The sequence below is a fragment of the Mustelus asterias genome, chromosome 19 (genome assembly GCF_964213995.1).
Source record: "Mustelus asterias chromosome 19, sMusAst1.hap1.1, whole genome shotgun sequence".
Taxonomy (NCBI): domain Eukaryota; kingdom Metazoa; phylum Chordata; class Chondrichthyes; order Carcharhiniformes; family Triakidae; genus Mustelus; species Mustelus asterias.
In genome coordinates this window covers 60,680,102-60,700,794 of record NC_135819.1, presented here as the reverse complement: position 1 = coordinate 60,700,794, position 20,693 = coordinate 60,680,102, and the positions used below count along the sequence as shown (strand labels likewise).

The 20,693-nt window shown below is 39.6% G+C and overlaps 1 protein-coding gene across 6 annotated transcripts in view; it reads left to right on the top strand.

Moving 5' to 3' along the window:
* The window catches only part of LOC144507991 (SRSF protein kinase 2-like), a 200,438-nt gene that overhangs the window by 132,055 nt on the left and 47,690 nt on the right, over positions 1–20,693 (top strand). For all 6 annotated transcript variants that reach the window (XM_078235672.1, XM_078235671.1, XM_078235668.1 and 3 more), the window contains 4 exons: positions 6,159–6,246; positions 11,943–12,030; positions 14,290–14,396; positions 16,622–16,787. In XM_078235672.1, the coding sequence (XP_078091798.1) occupies positions 6,159–6,246; positions 11,943–12,030; positions 14,290–14,396; positions 16,622–16,787 (449 nt within the window). The remainder of the gene's footprint in view (positions 1–6,158; positions 6,247–11,942; positions 12,031–14,289; positions 14,397–16,621; positions 16,788–20,693) is intronic.

Sequence of the window (20,693 nt, the reverse complement as noted above, 5' to 3'; positions counted from 1 at the left end):
GGGACAGCATGCATGTAAGAAATTACAGAAGATCTAGGTTGAAACCTTGGGTCATGCTGAAGGTGATATTGCAGGTGTACCTGCTGCAGCAGATGCACTGGCTAGCTCGAGAATAAGAAAGGAATTAGAGGATATACAATGCAAGTGGATCATGGAGGAAAGGCAGTGTCATAGAGTCATAGAGGTGTATAGCATGGAAACAAGCCCTTCGGCCCAACTTGTCCATGCCACCTTTTTTTAAAAACCCAAAGCTAGTCCCAATTGCCTGCATTTGGCCCATATCCCTCTATTCCCATCTTACCCATGTAACTATTTAAATGCTTTTTAAAAGACAAAATTGTACCCGCCTCTACTACTCCTCTGGCAGCTTGTTCCAGACACTCTCCACCCTCTGTGTGAAAAACTTGTCCATCTGGACACTTTTGTATCTCTCCCCTCTCACCTTAAACCTATGCCCTCTAGTTTTAGACTCCCTCACCTTTGGGAAACGACATTGACTATCTAACTGATCTTTGCCCCTCATTATTTTATAGACCTCTATAAGATCACCCCTCAGCCTTCTACGCTCCAGAGAAAAAAAGTCTCAGTCTATCCAACCTCTCCTTATAAACTCAAACCCGGTCGCATCCTAGTAAATCTTTTCTGCACTCTTTCTAGTTTAATAATATCCTTTCTATAATAGGGTGACCAGAACTGTATACAGTATTCCAAGTTTGGCCTTACCAATGTCTTGTACAACTTCAACAAGACGTCCCAACTCCTGTATTCAATGTTCTGACCAATGAAACCAAGCATGCTGAATGCCTTCTTCACCACTCTGTCCACCTGTGACACCACTTTCAAGGAGCTATGAACATGTACCTCTAGATCTCTTTGTTCTGTAACTCTCCCCAACACCCTACCATTAACTGAGTAAGTCCGACCCTGGTTCAATTTACCAAAATGCATTACCTCGCATTTATCCAAATGGAGGACAATTGAGTGATCATCAATATTAAAAGCTGCAGCGGAATCAAAAAGGATAATATACTACAGCTGCAGCTGCACGGTTATCATTACTGACTTTGAATGGGACAGAAATAATGTAGAGCATGTGGACAAGAAGTCAGATGAATTGCACAGATGAAAACTTATCACAAAGGTTATAACTGCAATAAGAATTTACATTTAGAAAAGGAATCAGAGGAATCTAGAAGTGACATTGGCTTTGGTCTCATAATTGCACCATGGAATATTTTGTTTAGTCTCAGTTACAAGTAGCAAAACAACAGTGCTTTTTCCTGTGTTGCTGGCATCATAGTTGTCAGCTTCATTTTAGGATCAGTAAATATGTTTGCTGAAATCTTGCTGCCGTTTACACCAGTGGGATCTTATGATCCCATCGACAGTGCACCCCCACTGCAGGTTTCCCAGTAGCAAACTGTGTGTTCAGCAGGGATCCTCATTGACAACAGCAGGACTATAGGATTCCACCACCAGCAAGCGGCATGAAGCCTCCCATCGCTGTGAAATATGCTGCGGAGAGGGAGAAAAATCCGCCCATTGCTTTCAGTGATTGACCTGGAGTGCAGTGGCTGAAGTTCGGGGATTAAAAGTTCCCTGCTCGCAGCGATAAAAATGGTGGCACAGTGGTTAGCACTGCTGCCTCACAGCTTCAGTGACCCGGGTTCAATTCCGGCCTTGGGTGACTGTCTGTGTGGACTTTGCACATTCTCCTGTGTCAGTATGGGTTTCCTCTGGGTGCTCCAGTTTCCCCCTTCAGTCCAAAGATGTGCAGGTTAGGTGGATTGGCCATGGTAAATGCCTGGGGTTGCAGGGTTGAGGTGGGGGAGAGGGCCTGCATAGGATGGTTGTTAGAGAGTTGGTGCAGACTCAATGGGCTGAATGGCCTCTTCTGCCCTGTTGGGATTCTATGCGATGTACTTTTTAACGAGCCAATTTTATGAGTCATTGTTGAGTGATTTGACAGATGAGCTGACATGGAGATACATCACCAGAAAAGGCAGTAGTGAATGATTGTTCTTACCAAAAGTTGCACGGAGATTGAGGAAAGCTAATACTAGAGTTCAAGTTACATGTGAGATTTGACCTGTGCTGGCTAAATATTCTGAGAAGGTGAAAGCTGAACTGTTGATTTTCAAACAGAGAAATGAGAAAGGTTGGTATCGATTTGGATGGCAATGACTTGTTGAGGATCTGAAAGACAGAATAGACAGAAATAGATTGGATATTGGTCAGAAAACTGAGTTTGAGGATGGGTTTGTTAAAACAAGGACAACATAAGTTTCATGTTGAATCGAGGACAAGGTGATAGACTTCATAGAGATGAAGTGGACTTGAGGGAGAGATCAAAGAAACTGTAGAGAATTCTGCAGCACAAGTGGAAGATTCTGATGCAACTGTGTATGACAATGGGACAGCAAAAGGCCAAGTGATTGAAAGAGCCTAATAATTTTGGAACTACTGGAGGTTTAGATAGTAGGAATGTGACACATAGTGTTGAAATCAAAAACTTCAATAGTTTGGATGGATTGAAGTTGTGGGAGGTTGGTCCCAGTTTAAAATTTGTGAAGGCGAGCATTGAGATATTGAATGTGGTGGAGTGGGTGAGATTGGGATGTTGTGGAGATGGAAGGTACTGAGTGGACGTGGGGGAGGAAGCAAGTGCAGAGCAGTATGCCAGAGTTCTGCATCTCCTGAGGTGTCAGCCAAGTTAGGTGGAGTCAGAGTTACTTATGAGATGGCAAAAACCAAAAAGAACAGCACATTAACATTAAGCTAGAGAACATTTTGATTTGTCGAGCTGTTTTATTTGATCGGCACTGGCTGAGTTTTGCAACAGTTTTTGGATTGATGATGGAGTGGAGCTGGGTGTTGTCAACATGCATGTAAACGCTGATTCCATGCCACTAAATGGCATCATCAAGGAGTAACGGTGAAGATGAGTGGAGAAAGGTAACTCTGAAGTATGAACAGAGGCGAAACCATCAAATGAAGCAATGGCTGGAAAATGAAAGGTGTGAACAGAACTAGGCAAGAGCACTGCCATAGAAATGGACCAAATAAGAGAAGTTGGAATGATCAGTCGTGTTGAAAATGGTGAATTGCTTGGGGAAGATGAGGAGCAACAGAAACAAATGATGATTACACAGAACAATGGTTGTGATTTCTAACATTTCAATGTCTGTTTTGTGGGCAAAAGATCTTAAGTAAGGAATAACAAAAGCAATAAAACTATTGTTTAAATAGTGAAGAAAATAGTTGATGGTATCTTCAGTTAATTTGTGTTTCTTGACATCTTGCCATGCTGGGAGCTATTCATGTGTCCTCTTTGCAACTCCAGATTTTGTTACCTCAGTTCTCACCAGAGTTCTAAAATTACTCTGCTGTGAACCATTAATGAGACCAACCATGTGTCTGTAAGCAGTCTGTTTTTTGTATACAAAGTTGACAACTTGATGTAAAAATTGCATAAATTTAAATGAAGCCTTTCATTCATCAGGCATTGAAGCCTTTTAAAGTGAATTTACTGAAATTTTATGTGTCCTCAAAACTAAAAATGAAGAGCGGGTAACTTAAAAATGCTTTACTGAACAGCAAAAAAATTGTTTCAACAAAGCATTTTTATCTTTAAGTTGTTAGAATGTATGCTAGGTGGCATCAAATGTTGTAGCACTGTGCATTGCTATCGACTGGTAGGAAGTGTCTTCTAATTACCTTTATGGTGAATGCCTCATGGCATTCCATTTGGGAAATTCACAACCCCAGAAGAATAAAGAAAAGGGAAATAAAATTTTCATCCTTGTGTTCAAACCATTTCATGACATTGGCCCTTCCTGACCTGTAACCTTCACCAACTTTACAACACTTCCAAGGGTTCTGTGTTTGCATCATCACACCATTGACAGCTGTACCTTCAGCTGTTGAAGCTCTAAATTTTGGAATTCCCTCCTTAAACCTCTCCACCTTCCAATTTTTCATCCTTTAAACCCCTCTTTAAAATTTGTAATTGAATTTTTGGTCACCATTCTAATGTTTATTTAATTATTGGCCATTTTTAGGACACTTCTGCGAAGTATCTTGGGATGTTTTTCCGTGTGAATGGACTTGAATCAGGCTTGTCCAACCTTGTCGCTCAGGGGACTGCATTTGCATATTTTCCTTGCTCAAGGGGCCAATAAGCAAATTTCGGAAAGTTAAGGTTTGGCACAGCAATAAACTGAATTTTTTTAAAATTGAGGTCTTAAAGAAAGAAGCAATTGCTGAACAAATGTAAAACAATGTATAAAATAAACTGTTGAGTTAAAAAAGAGTCAGCAATAAAAATGACCAGAACGTTGGATGGTCAGTCTGTGTGGGTGGGAATGTTGGGGTGCATGTGTGTTTGTGTTGGTGAGAGGGAGTTTGGAACCTGACACTGGACATGAGGCAGGCTCTCACTCACCCCCCACAACCACTCGCCCATCCTGTCACTTGGTCATTCAGTCACACCTACATGCATGAACGCACCCTCAGTCACTCACTCCTACACTCACTCAGCTACTCACTCCCACGCACCTACTCAGTCAGCATCTCCTCCCCAGTTCTGCCAAAATGACAAAACTTCAACCTCTCTGGGCTGGAATTGAATTTGCCTTCCCTCGTCTGCCAAGCCCTCACATTCCCTGGCCCCGCCGTGCCAGGCACCCAGGGCTCCAGCCCCGCCGTGCCAGGCACCCAGAGTTCCAACCCTGCCGTGCCAGGCACCCACGGTTACGGCCCTGCTGCAGCAGGCCTCCTGGGGACCAGCCCAACCAAGTCTGTTTTCCCCCTCATAGCCTGTGGCCCCCTCACACCAGCTGACCCCACGTGGTTTGCCCCCCCGCCCTCCCCGGGGCTGGTATTTGCAAATATCTGTTTAGTTTTTATTTTTTCAATTGCATCCTGGTGCAACCATTAATTTGAAGATTTGGTCATCAATATCCAAACTTGTTTCAGGATATCGAGGGTTTTATTGTGAATATTATGATACTATTACCTTACATTTAATTTTTCTTTCCAAGGTTATTATACATGATTATACTATGGCATTCAGTTTGAGAATAAAGCAAAGAATGCAATCAATTATATATTTTCAAAAGCACTTAACAATTGAGACAAAGCATTTGATTTCACAGTAACAGGATGTTTCTTTTTCAAAACTAAAATTACTTTAAATACACAGCAGGTCAGTCTTTATCTGAAGAGAAAGACAACAAAATAATGGATGACAAATAAATATTTTAATAGAATAAGAAAGTAAAAAGGGGAATCGACTGGAGGGAGAACACTGTCTTCTTAACTATCCCTTTGGATTGCTGTGCTTGCACTCTGATTTGATGGATTTTGAGATGGTTGATAAGTCCAGTGCATCATCTGCAGACTCTACTGCCTGTGGGGCAGGCGGCACTTAAAGGGTTGTGTAGATGGGTTTGGGGGTTTGTGCATTTCCCCTGACCCCTTGACTTTGCCGTTGCACATTCCTGCTGAAATCTCTCAATGTGTTCTGAACCTTTTCCATTTTGGTTTGGTCCAGGCCAGGGTCACCCATAATTTGGCAGATATGTTTGATCTCTTCAGGACATTCCTAAAGTATTTAGTTTTAATTCCAGAACTCAATTTGAAGATTTTCTGCCTCAATTTTTTTAATCCACTATTTTCTCTTATTTTACTGAGATCCTATGGTTATCAACCTGAAATGTTAACCATTTCTCTCCACAGATGCTCCAGAGTATTTCCAGCATTTTCTGTTTTTCTATTAGCATCTTACTGACAAGTTATTTGCACATTTATTTCTGCACCTTTTAACATGTCTGAAAGGACTCCTCGCATCTTCTAACAATCTCTCTCTTTTGTTTTAAGCAGGTTGCAGTTCATTCATCCGTTCACTTCCTCTCCATCTGTTTTGCCTGTGTTTTGATTCTCCTTCCTCCTTTTCTCTTTTTGCTAATTCAATTAAAATACTTGTTCCTCTTGTATTTTTCTGTTCTGAAGGACATGGTCTCTTTCTTCACAGATGCTCACTGACCAGATGTATGTCCAGTAATTTCTGTTTTTGTTTCACACTTCCAATGATTACTGTTCTTTTGAATTCTGTTTGGATGTTCCCCTTTTAAAATTTATTTATTCTTTTTTTAAAGAGGGAAAAGGTTTGTTGCCATGAAAGTGGTAAAGAGCGCTCAACACTACACAGAAACAGCCCTGGATGAAATTAAGTTATTGAAGTGTGTAAGTATAATGTCATTAGTAATGCTGAAACATATTATCGCTTCTATTTGACCAAAATTATTTTTCATGTTATAACCTGGGATCTTCATAACTTAATGTTAAAGAATTTCTTGCGTTGCCAATTCTGGTTGTACATATTTCTGGACGTTTCATCACACGACCTCTTGTCTCCAACAACCCTGTCCCCACGCACCTGCCCTTTGTCATCCAGCACACCTATTGTCACAGTCCCTATTTTACCTCGCCAATTAGAAGATAAATTAACTCTTCATTACTCAATTGAGTGATTCTTGACCGTCTAACAGCCCTTTCCCCCTATCTTCAATAGTTTTGTAACTAATAAACAATGGTGTTCAAGAAAATAACAATTCTTTGAATTTTCCTACGACTTTTTTCACTGGCTGCTTGAAGCACTAGATCTTAATTCCCAGGGGCTCTTGGGAAATTCTGGAAGATTGGCAATCCTAGGGCTTTTCCCATGTTGTGATTTTGAATTGGGCTGGCGATTGTTGAAGCCTTTAACTTGGAGAACTTGACATTTGTTTTTAAAAGTAGCAGAAGTCCTGCAACATGGTGTTTTGTGGTCTGGATTGTGGTTTCTGTTGTTTACCACAGTTTCGCCGAAACATAAAGGCAATAGCAAAATGACCGACTGACCAGGTGAAAATATTGCGTACCTCAATAATACTGAAATATATCGTAGATATGTTATTTGTAAATCAATTTACTTAGTTTTGTAAAAACTATTTTGTGGGCATTCTATTGCTCCATAAATTTCAGTTTCAGATTTCTCTATGTTTGCAGACTAATGTAAGTTTGCAGATGACACCAAGATTGGTGGCATAATGGACAGTGAAGAAGATCATCTTGGATTGCAACAGGATCTTGATCATTTGGGCCAGTGGGCCAATGAATGGCAGATGGAGTTTAATTTAGATAAATGTGAGGTGATGTATTTTGGTGGATCGGATCAGGGCAGGACCTATTTGGTTAATGGTAGGGCGTTGGGGAGAGTTACAGAACCAAGAGATCTAGGAGTACAGGTTCATCAGTCCTTGAAAGTGGAGTCACAGGAGAACAGGGTGGTGAAGAAGGCATTCGGCATGCTTGATTTCATTGGTCAGAACATTGAATCCAGGAATTGGGAGGTCTTGTTGACGTTGTACAAGACATTAGTAAGGCCACACTTGGAATACTGTGTGCAGTTCTGATCATATTATAGAAAGGATATTATTAAGCTAAAAAGAGTACAGAAAAGATGCTACCGGGACTTGATGGTTTAAGTTATAAGGAGATGCTGGATAGACTGGGACTTTTTTTCCCTGGAACGTAGGGGGCTTAGGAGTGATCTTGTAGAGGTCTATAAAATAATGAGGGGCATAGATATAAGGTAGATAGTCAACACCTTTTCCCAAAGGTAGGGGAGTCTAAAACTAGAGGGCATAGGTTTAAAGTGAGCAGGGAGAGGTGCAAAAGGGTCCAGAAGGGCAATTTTTTCACAGAGGTTAGTGAGTGTGGAACAAGCTGCCAGAGGTAGTAGTAGAAGCGGGTACAATTTTATCTTTTAAAAAGTGTTTAGACAGTTATATGAGTGATATGGATATAGAGGGATATGGGCCAAATACGGGCAATTGGGACTTGATTAATGGTAAAAACTGGGCGGCATGGACAAGTTGGGCTGAAGGGCCTGTTTCCATGCTGGAAACCTCTATGACTCTATGTTCAAATTCTGCCAAAGCGTACACTTGCCAATTCTTGCATGTGCCGCTCCATCAATGTAGAGACTCATGAGAGTGTGCTGCCAAGATAAATGAATTTATCCACTTCTGTAGACCAGATTCTGGTCATGGACTGAAGCCTTGGGCTCAAGATGGGACAAACCTGGAGCAGGGTGGTAGATTGCTTCAGTTTTCCTCATGCTGATCTAAAGGCCAAAGTTTTGCATACATTGGAGAACAAGTCAATGCCACATTGCATGTTCAACTCTGAACCAGCAGCTAGTGTAGAGTCATCAGTAAACAGAAAATTGTGAAGTATGTTCTGGGAGACCATGGTCTTTGCCTGCAGTTGTCTCAGATTGAGCAGCATCCAGTATCTGCAATATCTGATTTCAATGCCAGGATCACTCTCGTGGAAGGCATCGGAGAGCGTGGTGAGAACTTGGACTGTGTATCAGTGTCATGACAAGAAGCACTAGATATTTTAATCCCACAGGAACAGGATGAAAGCTTCCATTCTATATTTCTGTGTCACACATATAGTATATGAACATAGCTAGGAATCTTCAGCACCTGAAGTTCAAGCGAATTTCAATTTCAAACCCCAAATGTAAAGAGAAGATGTGTCAAAAAGGAAAGTTCTTGCAGGTGTTTCTAACAAATGGTCCATTTTAAGGGCAAGTTTAGTAATTCTTTAAAAAAGTATCTTTATATTTTCATGTTTTATAGATGTCTTTTGCCAACATACAGCTATTTAAATGAGAAAGGAAAACAAGACTGAAAACAGGGTAGAAACAGATAATAATTTGGTCACTTTTGTGATGCTTGTTTTGTAAGTAGTTACTTTCAGGAGGGTGGGGAGAAAGAATTGATTGCTATCTTTCTGGTTCATTGGCATCTTTTGCTCAATTTGATCTTTTCACGGTTTTGTCACAGAATGATACAGAAAGAAGCCATTTTATCCATTCTGCCTGTACGAAATCTCTGAACGAGTTATCCAATTAGTGCCAATTTCCTGCCCTTTCCTCTTAGACCTGAACATTTTTACCCTTCAAGTATTTATCCAGTTACCTTTTTATAATTTAGTATTAAATCTGCTTCCTATACTTTAGGCAGTATGTTGCAGATCAGAACAACACACTGCATCAAACAAATTATCCTGTTCTCACAGAAAATTCTGGAAAATCTTAGCAGGTCTGACAGTATCTGTGGAAAGAGAACAGAGCTAACATTTCAAGTCTGGATGACTCTCTGTAATGTTAGTTCTGTTCTGACCACAATTGCTGCCAGACCTGCTGAGTTTATCCAGTTTTTTCAGTTTTTTATTTTGCGTTTCCAGCATCCACAGTATTTTGCTTTTATATGTAGTACTTTGGATATGATTTACTTCTAAGGTCATAAATTGAGGTGCAAAATGTTAATTGTGTGGATGAGATACTACCCCTCATGGATAAATCTTTGTCCAGTTTTTGTATTCAACTTCAAATGATAATAGTAAATTAGAATTTGAGAAATAATTTGGAATAAGCTCATTGGAAAATGTGAGACAAAGATTACAAAAGCTGGATTGCCTTAGGTAAGCATCCCATATCTCATTTTAAGAAATAACCAATCCTGGGAGATCAGTTTGAAATTTCTATTTGATGCACTTTTATTTAAAAACAGAGACTGTTGATGTGGAAAAGCGCTTTGTTTAGACTTGAGCTATTTCGGATGGAAAGGATTATGCTCCAGTAATTGATCTTATCTGCATTGTATTGGACAAGGATTGATCCGCCCTTTGCTCTAATGGTGTACATCTATTGTGTGAGATAAAGCTTCACTCAATTTATTCCTACATTGTGGACTTCTACTGTGAATATTCAATGGACGATTTAGCATCTTTTTAAACATTTTCTCTTATTCAGCAAATTTTAAATTTAATTTTAGTACAAAGTAATATCCTTTTGTCTTCAAATAATTACAGCTTAGAAACCCATATATCTAATTTTGTTGATGTAATAGTAGGTCTCCCCCGCCATTGTCGATGGTGAATTAAGGGACGCACTGCAGAAGTCAAACTATATTTTTAACTAGAAGATAAATTTCAGAGAAGGGAGGACCGATATAAGTAAGATGCCAGAAGCCTGGCAGGGAAGAACCACTGAAAGAAAACTTCTTAAGTGGGTGACTAGGTTGAGAGAGTCTGAATCATGAAAATAAGGCAAAGAAAAGTTAAGAAAAAGTGTGAAATGCTAGTGTGATGAGACTCTGCAGGGGATGAGCTGCCGGAGACAAACTGGGAGAGAGCCATCTGCATCAAGATCAATCCGGAGGAAGAGTGGAGCACGGTGATCAGCTGGAAATTTAAGTTACAGTTGAGTCGTGCCAGGCAGAAACAATGAGAAGGGCAGTTATAACCAAGTGAATGACGACTTTAATTTGAAGGTGACTAAAAGTTTTTTTAAGCATCATGTGAACATAAGTGAGTGGGAAAATACAAGTTTGAAAGCAGGCAGAAAAAAGCATTTATTGAGGCAGTAAGTGGGTTTTGGTGACTTGTTCTGCTGTGCCACCTAGTGCATATTAGAAACAATGGATTTTGCCATTAAAACATGTTGACAAATTGTTTTCTATTGCTAAATATTAAGAAGGGCTTTATCCATTGCACATATTGACATAAAAAGAGTGCTACAAAAATCATAGTAATTGAAAATAGGGATAATGTTATACCAGAAGTGTGTTCTACACGAAAGACTGAGTGAAATTGAAAATTCTGTTGTCTTTGCTGTTGAAGCTAATAAATATAAACAGGTATAAATGATGGGAAATCACTCAATGTAAAAATGATGAAATGTGACTTTATATAGGATCTAATTATTTTCAAATTGCATTCAGACTGTTGACAAAGAAAGAAAGGGCTCGAAAAAGTACAGTACGAACCAATTCTCTAATTTTTAACTGTGACATTGTACCATACTTAATTTGAATGTACTTCCAAGTTATAATGGTCAGAATTTAATGTTTGTGACAGGGGTCCCACCTACCACTTGGAGAATCGCTGGGAACCACCGTATCGTTTTTTCCTAGGAGGCTGATTAAAATGACATAGTAATTAGGAGTTATCTGGACAGCGTTGGGCCTCCAGTTGGATTAAGCCCCCAGTCAGGTGGAATTCTTGTTCCTGAGAGCCAATCAGAGGCTGGAAACTCCCCAGCACTGGTTGTGCCCAACTACCAATGATGCCACCGGGAGCAGTGACCATTCCTGGTAAAACACTGGGGCCTTCACTCCAGATTCATGCTCAGTCCCTGGAGAGAGTTAAGTGGAGTTCAATTAGAGTCATAGGGAGGGGGCTGTAGGTGAGAGATGAGGGTTGAAAGCAAGGGCAAAGATTTGGCTTTGTGGATACCCCCCATTTTTGATAGCGAGCCCCTCGACAGGGTATTGAGTGCCTCTGAATGTGGGACCCCCACCCTGGTAGGCTGTTGGGTTACTTTCTGGAGGCACAGACCAGTGCACGTATTGTTTAATTCCTGAGCTGCCATTAAGTCCCAGTGGACTCGATGATAACCCAGTGGATTTATGTGACTCCTTAAAAACCCAAATTCACTTCCCACCACTAGCATACAACTTTCCCAAGCTCACCAATTTCCCCCCCCATGCTCTTAATTAGGATAGATTTCCAGCCATTATAAGTCAGACACGTGGGTTCCCATGCTATTCTCCAGGCCCACCTCCCTCCTACCCACTTCAACAGGCTCCACTAAATTCCAACCAGTGTTTCTTATCTGAGTGATCTTGAAATTCAGATTTTATACTTTAAGAATTTAATAAAGGAACATATAGTTTTTCTGTTAGAAAAGTAGATGTCTCTGCTATTTCCCAATTGAAAATACATTATTAACTTGCATACGGTGAATTTTGTTTAGAATGCATTCAAGAACTAACAATTAATCCAACAAATGGAGACATTAATCCTGGATTTTATTTTCTCAGGTGCGAGAAAGTGATCCCTGTGATCCAAATAAAGACATGGTGGTACAACTAATCGATGATTTCAAACTTTCAGGCATGAATGGCATACGTATCCTTCAGTTGACTTACTTTAATGGTGCAGCATATATTGCCTCCCTGTATTTGACTTTCAGAAATATTTTAAATTACGCACCTAATTTCTGTTACTCCACCACTCTGTTATAACGTGGTGGTTAAGATTGCACTGCAAATTCTAGGACACTGGTAGCAAATTGAGAATTCTGTACACCCCCTCCAAATACGTGTCTGTCTTCATGAGATTGGTAGCATGTTTCTGGGGGGGTCTAAGGGTACTGCTTACTGGATTAATCAGAATTTTTAGATCGAAAGCCTTGAGTGGGTTGATAGAAGTGCAATTGAGGTGGATCTACGTATACTTTTATTCATTCATGGGACATGGGTGTTGCTGGCTTGTCAGCATTTATTGCATAGTTGCCTGAAGGCAGTTGAGAGTCAACCACATTGCTGTCGCTCTGGAGTTATATGTAGACCAGACCAGTTAAGGATGGCAGATTTCCTTCCCTAAAGGATATTAGTGAACCAGATGAGTTTTTCCGGCAATTGACAATGGTTTCATGGTCATCAGTAGATTCTTAATTCCAGATTTTTTTTAAATTGAATTCAAATTTAACCATCTGCCATGGCGGAAATCGAACCGAGGTCCCAGAACATAAACTGAGTTTCTGGATTAATAGTTCAGCCATTAGGCCATTGCCTTCCCCTATTTTTGTGTTTAAGGGGAATGTTTAAAAATTCAGCTTTATGCTACAGGCAGTCAATTTGTCTGATCAACTCAGATACTGGGAGAGTAGGATAATTACTCACTTTTGCCTTGCAAGTTATTATTTTAAGTAGAGTTAATGGACTTTTGTTTAGTTAAGTTTCCCAGGGATTTCTGATCAGAGTGATTGACAGGGTCATGTGGTGACGTGGTTTCTGTGCAGTGCTGGGTTTGTAGCAGAGATAAAAGCTTTTGCAGATGGTAGTTAGTTTACAGCTGAAGCCTAATTGAAGATCGAAAGACTTTGCAAACTTCTGGAATGCTATCTCTTTCTGAAAGCTCCAAGACTGTTAACAAATATTGAAGCAAGTATGCTTTTGTTTGCTAACTGTATTTATTTGAAAGTGGATTGGATTTATGCATGAATGGGGCTTTTTTTGAAACTGGAACAGTCATAAGCTGAAAAATAAAGTTGCTTCCTTTCATTTTCAATAATTGCTCAACTGTTAATGGTTAAATTGCTTCATTTGCTAGAGTTATATTTAAACTGTTATTGAATAAAGTTTGTTTCACTATTTAAAAAATCCCTACATTGTCAGTGGAATGACCCCTGGAAGGAAGTATCCTTTCCTCACATTTATGCCAAAATAGAAAAATTGTTGGGGCCTCGTCTGGCTTCATAATATATATTGGGGTTCTGGTCTGGAACCTTAACACAAGTTCATTTTTCACAGCTTTTTAAATTTATTATTGGAAAGATTATTTTTGGGTTTATCCAGCAGGACCTCCAGGCATGAGGGTCTGTTTCTATTCCTCTGGTTGCTTAAGTCTCAGGGATAAATGTACAGTTCAGTAATTCTGACCTCTGCTTAATTCCTTTAACTAGGAACCCTTGTTTTGACAAATTTGACTGATCAAGAAATCTGAAAACAGGATGCTAATGTCATGGTTGAGTTAAAGAGCTACAACAAAGCCTGCTGTTCAATCAGACTGGCCCACTACTGCCCTCCTAATTTTTACAGGCAAAATTATATCTTATTTTCATGCAAATAATATTCCTCATTGTGCTGCTTTTTAAAAAATATTGATTCATGGGATGTGGATGTCACTAGCTAGACCAGCATTTAGTGCCCATCCCAAATTGTCCTTGAGAAGTTGGTGGTGAGTTGCCTCTTGAACTGCTGCATTGCATGGAATGTAGCACCCACAGTGCTGTTAGCGAGGGAGTTAAAGTATTTTGCCCCAGCAACAGTGAAGGAACAGCAAAGTGTTTCTACTCTGGATGGTGTATGGCTTGGAAGGAATCTTCTGAGTGGTGGTGTCTTCTGCCTTGTTCTTCTAGATGGTAGCAGTCATTGGGTTTGCAAGGTGCTGTCTGAGGGGTCTGGACAGGACTCTCCACCTCTTTGGAGCCTCTACTAGTAGTTAATCCAGCACAAATATGTTTACAATGTGGGAATTGGATTCCTCCTCTGTTTAATAATGATAAATAGTAAGATCATTGGCAATTGTGAAGACTTAATTTTACTTATAAATTGGATATACAAAAAATCTGTATCAAAGTGTTTTTCCCTGACTATGTTAAAGATGTCTGCATGGTGTTTGAAGTGCTGGGTCACCATCTTTTGAAATGGATCATCAAATCAAATTATCAGGGACTTCCTATTCTTTGTGTGAAAAGCATTATTCAACAGGTAAGTAAATTAAAGGTGAACTGGATATTGAACAGAAAGCTGTTCTATGTTTTAAAAGTGCTGTATATCCTCGAGTATTGGCTTTATTCACCTTTTACAGATTTAATGGGCCTAAAAATTATGTTTGAACTTTGGCATTAACATTTAATTGTGCAGAGAAAAGAAAAAGTGTGAGTATTTGCTCATAATGTTAACTATATCTAGATGTATAAACATTTAAAGATAGTCATCTTTGTTGATAGCGGACTATTGGATGACATTTTATTTATTTCTGTTTTCTACTTTCCTTACAGCTCAGGATTTGTCATAGTCCTACAAGGCACATTATTTTGTACTTCTGCAACTGTAGCATGCATAATTTTCAGAGATCCAACTATTTATTTTGCACACAAGTAACTCATGCTGTGGGTTTGGCATGCCTTGACTAATTATTTAAAAATGATCAAGATTGTAACTACATTATAAAAATGTTTACTTTTTGAAAATTTAGTGCAATTGTTTCCTTTCAAGTTGTTACAAAATTCATTTTCTTGAATGCCAATTTCATTTTATTAAATCAAGATGAGTAAATATACTTTCTTCCTGTGCTGTCCAGCATGTATTTTTTTAAGATATAAAAAGATATAAATTCACAGGTGACTTTTTTCAGTTGCTATTTTACTCTGGATTTCTGCAAAGCTGTGACAATTGCCACTTTGGTGGTCAGTGAATAGGGCAATATGATAGAAATTAAGTGAAACATCCAGAGATATTTTTCTTCCCATGCAGAGGCATGCTATCTCTTGCGCAAAGGGATACTGCACTTATGCAGCTCAAATTTAAAATTTTTTGCAGGTATCAATTATTTGCCTTTTCAGGCTTACTTAAAATACTAGGCCCCCTTTGGAGCACATCACCTCCAAAGATGATACCTCCTTGATGCCTCGACCCATTCCCAACCCCTCGCGGCGTCTCGCAGCCATATCCAGTCAAAATCCCCAGACTTAGCTCATGTCCGGTAGCCATTTTACCTTCTTATTAGGGACTGGCGATAGTCCAAGTAGTGGCCAAGTGCTCTCTTCTGGTTCTGCAGAGATGGCGGCCAATCAGATTGGCTGGCAGCTCTCTTGGGCAGTTCTTTCTTCCCGATGGGGGTAGAACTCTTACACTGGGGGCTATCTGAATTAGCTAAGAGTAATATCGCTGCAAGACAACCAGATTTCATGTCTGCAAAGTGCAAACATTCAGGTCAAAGGCAGTTGTGGGTAATTTGACCCTTGTAAAATCCACCCTATTGTATATTTTGTTTCTCCCTTTATTGTCTTTTTCTTTCCCTTCTCAACTAGCGTAGTTGCTATCCCAAACACTCTTGAATGGGGAAGAAAGCCCCAGTGTGATCTATAGACTACACTCTGGCAATCTCTGCCATTGCACGATCATGAAGCATGTTAATGATCTGACTAGCCTTACCTCTAAGGGAGCAGATTTGGACAGATTTGGGCTTAACTTCACTAAATGTTTTTTTTTCTAGCATTCTGAACCTAATTTGCTGGAGTTAAGAGTTTACGACAAGGAAGACAAAATGCCACATTAGTCAGATAGCTTATTCTGTATCCCAGGTCCTTCCTCAGAACTGATTTTTTTTATCCCCTATCGTTTTAAAGATGCGATGAATCAAAAATTGGCTTCAGCTGCTTCGCCAGAGTGGGTTTTACTTACAATCAGTGATGACTTGTCTCATAACTCTAAACAATGCATGTTTGTTGATTGAAATATAAACTGCATTTTGCATGACCGATTGAACTATTTCCACTTGTCTCCTTCAGTCCGGGTTCATGGTATAGTAGCAGAACTTGGATTAAAGTAATGACCACGCTATAAATTGAAAACACAGCCCCTCTCATTGGAAAATATATATAGGCAGTTGACCCCATGACTGCTTATCAACTATTGATATAAGTGACTTTGCCTTTATTCTGAAGCAGATCTGCAGGCCCGAATTAAATTTTGTGCAAGTGAGAAATTAAGGTAAAATGTTAGATCAAGTTATTGTTTTTTTAGGGTTGTGCTACTTCTGGGCAATACTTATGAGAACTGAACAAACTACTCTCAAATATCATCAGCATATTAGAGTATCTCATTACTGAAACTCTACAAAATCCAGTTTGTATTTGGCTATTGTACTTCAGTGAATGAAAATAAAACTTATTTTGCTTCCATATATCTTTTGCTTTGTTTGCTAACAGGTATTGCAAGGTTTGGATTATCTACACAGCAAGTGCAAGATTATCCATACAGATATAAAACCTGAAAATATTTTAATGTGTGTAGATGAATCCTATATTCGACGAATGGCTGTTGAAGCAACAGAATGGCAAAAAGCTGGTGCTCCACCACCTTCTGGATCAGCAGGTAAGTCATATTTACATGATGAACCATGTGCTTTGGGAAAAGCTGTATTTTGTTTTTATGCAGTTGCCCCTTTAAAATCAAAGTGAATTGAGTATTTTGAGAGAGGATTAATTGGTTTCCTGATTATGACAGAAATTACCTTGTGATCTGAGGTTGCCATGGGGATGAAAAGCTAAGAAGCAAAAATAGAAAGCTTACTAAGCTAACTGCAGTGGCAGGTTTCCAGCTAGTCTGTTGGCAGGCAGTTCAGAACATACATGGTATGAGTGGAATCAAGCAAGACTCAATGAGTGGATCAGTTTACTGTTTTGCATTTTAGAACAGATCCTGGTGTTGAAGCGGGTCTTTGTGAATACAGCAGAGACTGTATTGCAATGTGTTATACAGTTGGAAAGATCAGAGGCTGAAGATAAGAAGAGCAGAGGATTGTAAAACAACCCACTGCTGCTGCCTGTATTGCCAGACCTTACCTGACCATTTAAATGGGCTGGAGATGGGGGAGAAAAGGCCACATGGGGATTTTGTGCCATCAGGACTGTCATGACTTGAATGAGAGAGGATCCATAGACATCATCCGTCTGGTCAGTTTTAACTGTGTCCAGGGACTTTGGGTGAAATACAGCTGCAGGTAAATGCAACTCAATTGCCAAAATGATGGAGTGGGAAGTGAGAGATCCTACATAATGGAGGCTGAGTTAGAAAGACCGTAAAATTGCACATGGTACTTATAACTCAGGAAGCCCAACTGGAAAGGAATAGTTAAAATTGTTAATTTGGAATTGTTAACCACAAAATAAAGTCACTACTTTATGGTGACATTTTGTACATACGTGAGTCCCAACTTTCTTTTTATTAAAACAATTCATCCAAATACATTATAATCCAAACACACAATTTCACAATGGTAAATTATTAAAACAAGCTGATATAATTACAAAGTCAACTGCAAATATGCCTTCCTTTACAGCAGCAAACAGCCTCCCTTCTAATGATAATGGAGTCCATTATAAATCGTTATCTGTCATCTTCTGGGGTTTCACCTTTTAGGACACATGACTCTCAACCGGGACAACATTTCTCATACAAGTTTTGATTTGATTTATTATTGTCACATGTATTGGGATACAATGAAAAGTATTGTTTCTTGCACGCTCTACAGACAAAACGTACTGTTCTTAGAATACATGGGGGGAGGGGGAGAGGAAAGGAGAGGGTGCAGAATATAGTGTTGCAGTCACAGATAGGGTGTATAGAAAGATCAACATGGTGGCACAGTGGTTAGCACTGCAACCTCACAGCACCAGGAACCCGGCTTCAATTCCGGCCTCGGGTGACTTTCTATGTGGAGTTTGCACGTTCTCCCTGCATCTGTATGGGTTTCCTCCGGATGCTCCAGTTTCCTCCCACAGTCCAAAGATGTGCAGATTAGGTGGTTTGGCCATGCTAAATTGTCCGTTAGTGTCAGGAGGATTAGCAGGGTAAATAGGTGGGGTTACAGGGATAGGGATTGGGTGGGATTGTTGTCGGTGCAGGCTCGATGGGCCAAATGGCCACCTTCTGTACTGTAAGGATTCTACAATTCTATATGGTGGGTCCATTCAAAAGTCTGATGGAAGCAGGGAAGAAGCTGTACTTGAGTTGGTTGGTATATGTTCTCAGACTTTTGTATCTTTTTCCCGACTGAAGAAGGTAGAAGCGAGCATGTCCAGGATGTGTGGGGTCCTTGATTATGTTGGTTGCTTTTCTGTGGCAGCGGGAAGTAGAAGTTAATGCTTGGTATGGCTCTTGCTCTGCCCAAGACCGCAAGAAACTACAAAGGGTCGTGAATAAAGCCCAGTTCATCACTCAAACCAGCCTCCCATCCCAGCGTGGAAGGACGAGGACAGATTGTTGGTGATTTGGACACCTAGAAACTTCCAAAGTCCCAACCGGGACAATATTTCTCTCACAAGCCCCAACTTTCTTTTCATTTAAACAATTATTCAAATACATTATAAATTATAATCCAAATACATTATAATTTCACAATGATAAATTATTAAAACAATAAGCTGATATAATACAATATCAACAGCAAATATACCTTCCTTAATACAGCAGCAAACAACCTCCCTTCCAGTGAAAATGGAGTTCATTTTAAGTTAAGTCGTCTGTCGCTGTCCGGGGTTTCGCCTTCTAGGACACTTGATTCCCAACTGCAACAACGGTTTTCACACAAGCCCCCAACTTGCACAGTATTTCTCACAAGAGTCCTTACTGAGACAATAATTCTGCAGACCCTTCCCAGTGTTTGCCTTATAAAGGGCTCAAGGTGATGAGTTCCACCTGGGCAGGCTGTTACCTGGGAACTCTTATTCAATAAGCCCCACAGGGAGATCAATTAGAGATTCCCCTTGGAATTCATGGGGGTTATCACAGTACTGCATTTGAGGGAAGTAATGTGAGTGCTCGTAGCTATTCAGGCATATCTTTGTTTTACGGAGTATTTAAGGTGAAACACCTTTTTTATTTGAGATCTCCTTCACCTGTTGATTAATGTTGATTTCAGTTGGTTTGTTAGAAGAAAAGTTTAAAAAAATGAAATCTTGTCCAACAGAGTTCTTTCTGTTGGAGCCTTGGGGAATTCCTTTATTTTACAAGTTATCGGCCTCTACAGGGATTATAACACTTACCAGATAATTCACTTAGTTTGAGCAAAGGTCATCAACTTGAAATGTTTCTCTTTCTGCTGATGTTGCCTGACCTGGTCTGTCTATGGTTTGAAAAGTGGATTTTGTGTATTAACAAAACTTTTAAGGAACCAATATTATGATTAGTATGTACAGCTTATTGCATGAAATTAGAAAGATACGTTTCATTTATATGTTTGCAATATAAAATTTAATGTATCCCCATTTCTGATGACATGACTTGATTGACATTTCTTGAAATTATTGAATTTATTCCATAATCTATCTATCCTGTATTTTAGGTCAGGCTACAAGAATTGGGACTGTCCTGTATATTCAGAATTGCACCATAGTAGAGTAGGATTTCTACTTTAGTTCTATTTGAGAACAAATTCATGTATTTAAACCTTAAAAATTGAATTAATGGTTACTGGGGACTGATACTAAGGTAGCAAAATCTCATGTAGTTGTTCACTGAAAATATTCAACTGCTAAAATTAAGCCATTGGTGATATCATTTTAACTTTCCAATCAGATTACATACTGGAATTCCCTCTCTAATCCGTGTTTGGGCTGTCTACCAATACTTCAGAGGCAACCTGTGCTTCCTTTGAGTTGAAAGCAGGCCTTATCCATGCAGTGAATGGAATTCAGAGCTAGCATTCTGCTATTTTAATGGAATTTAAATTGGAAAAATAGCATTACATGCTTGCTGTATATTCTTGATCTTTCAAATAGGCAGAAAAGCGTCACATTTGAAGACCATATGATTCAGGCTAAAAATATTTATTCAAGTTTGTTGTAAGGCGCAAAATTGTAAAGCAAGATAAATCAGCAGGTAAAATGCAGTGAAATATTTGAAGTTATTTGCAACAAAATAAATGTTTCAAAACATAGAACAGTACAGCCCATGATGTGCCAAACATGACGCCAGATTAAACTAATCCCCTCTGCCTGCCCTTGGTCCATATCCCTCTATGCCTTGCATATTCATGTGCTTATCTAAAAGCCCCTTAAACGCCCCTATTGTACCTGCTTGCACCACCACCCCTCTGTGTAACAAAACTTACCCCTCACATCATCTTTGAACTTCCCCCTCTCACCTTAAGTGCATGCCCTCTCATATTAGACATTTGAACTCTGGGGGAAAAAGATTCTGACTGTCAACCCCTATCTATGCCCCTCATAATTTTATAGACTTCTATCAGGTCTCCCCTCAGCATCCGCCGCTCCAGAG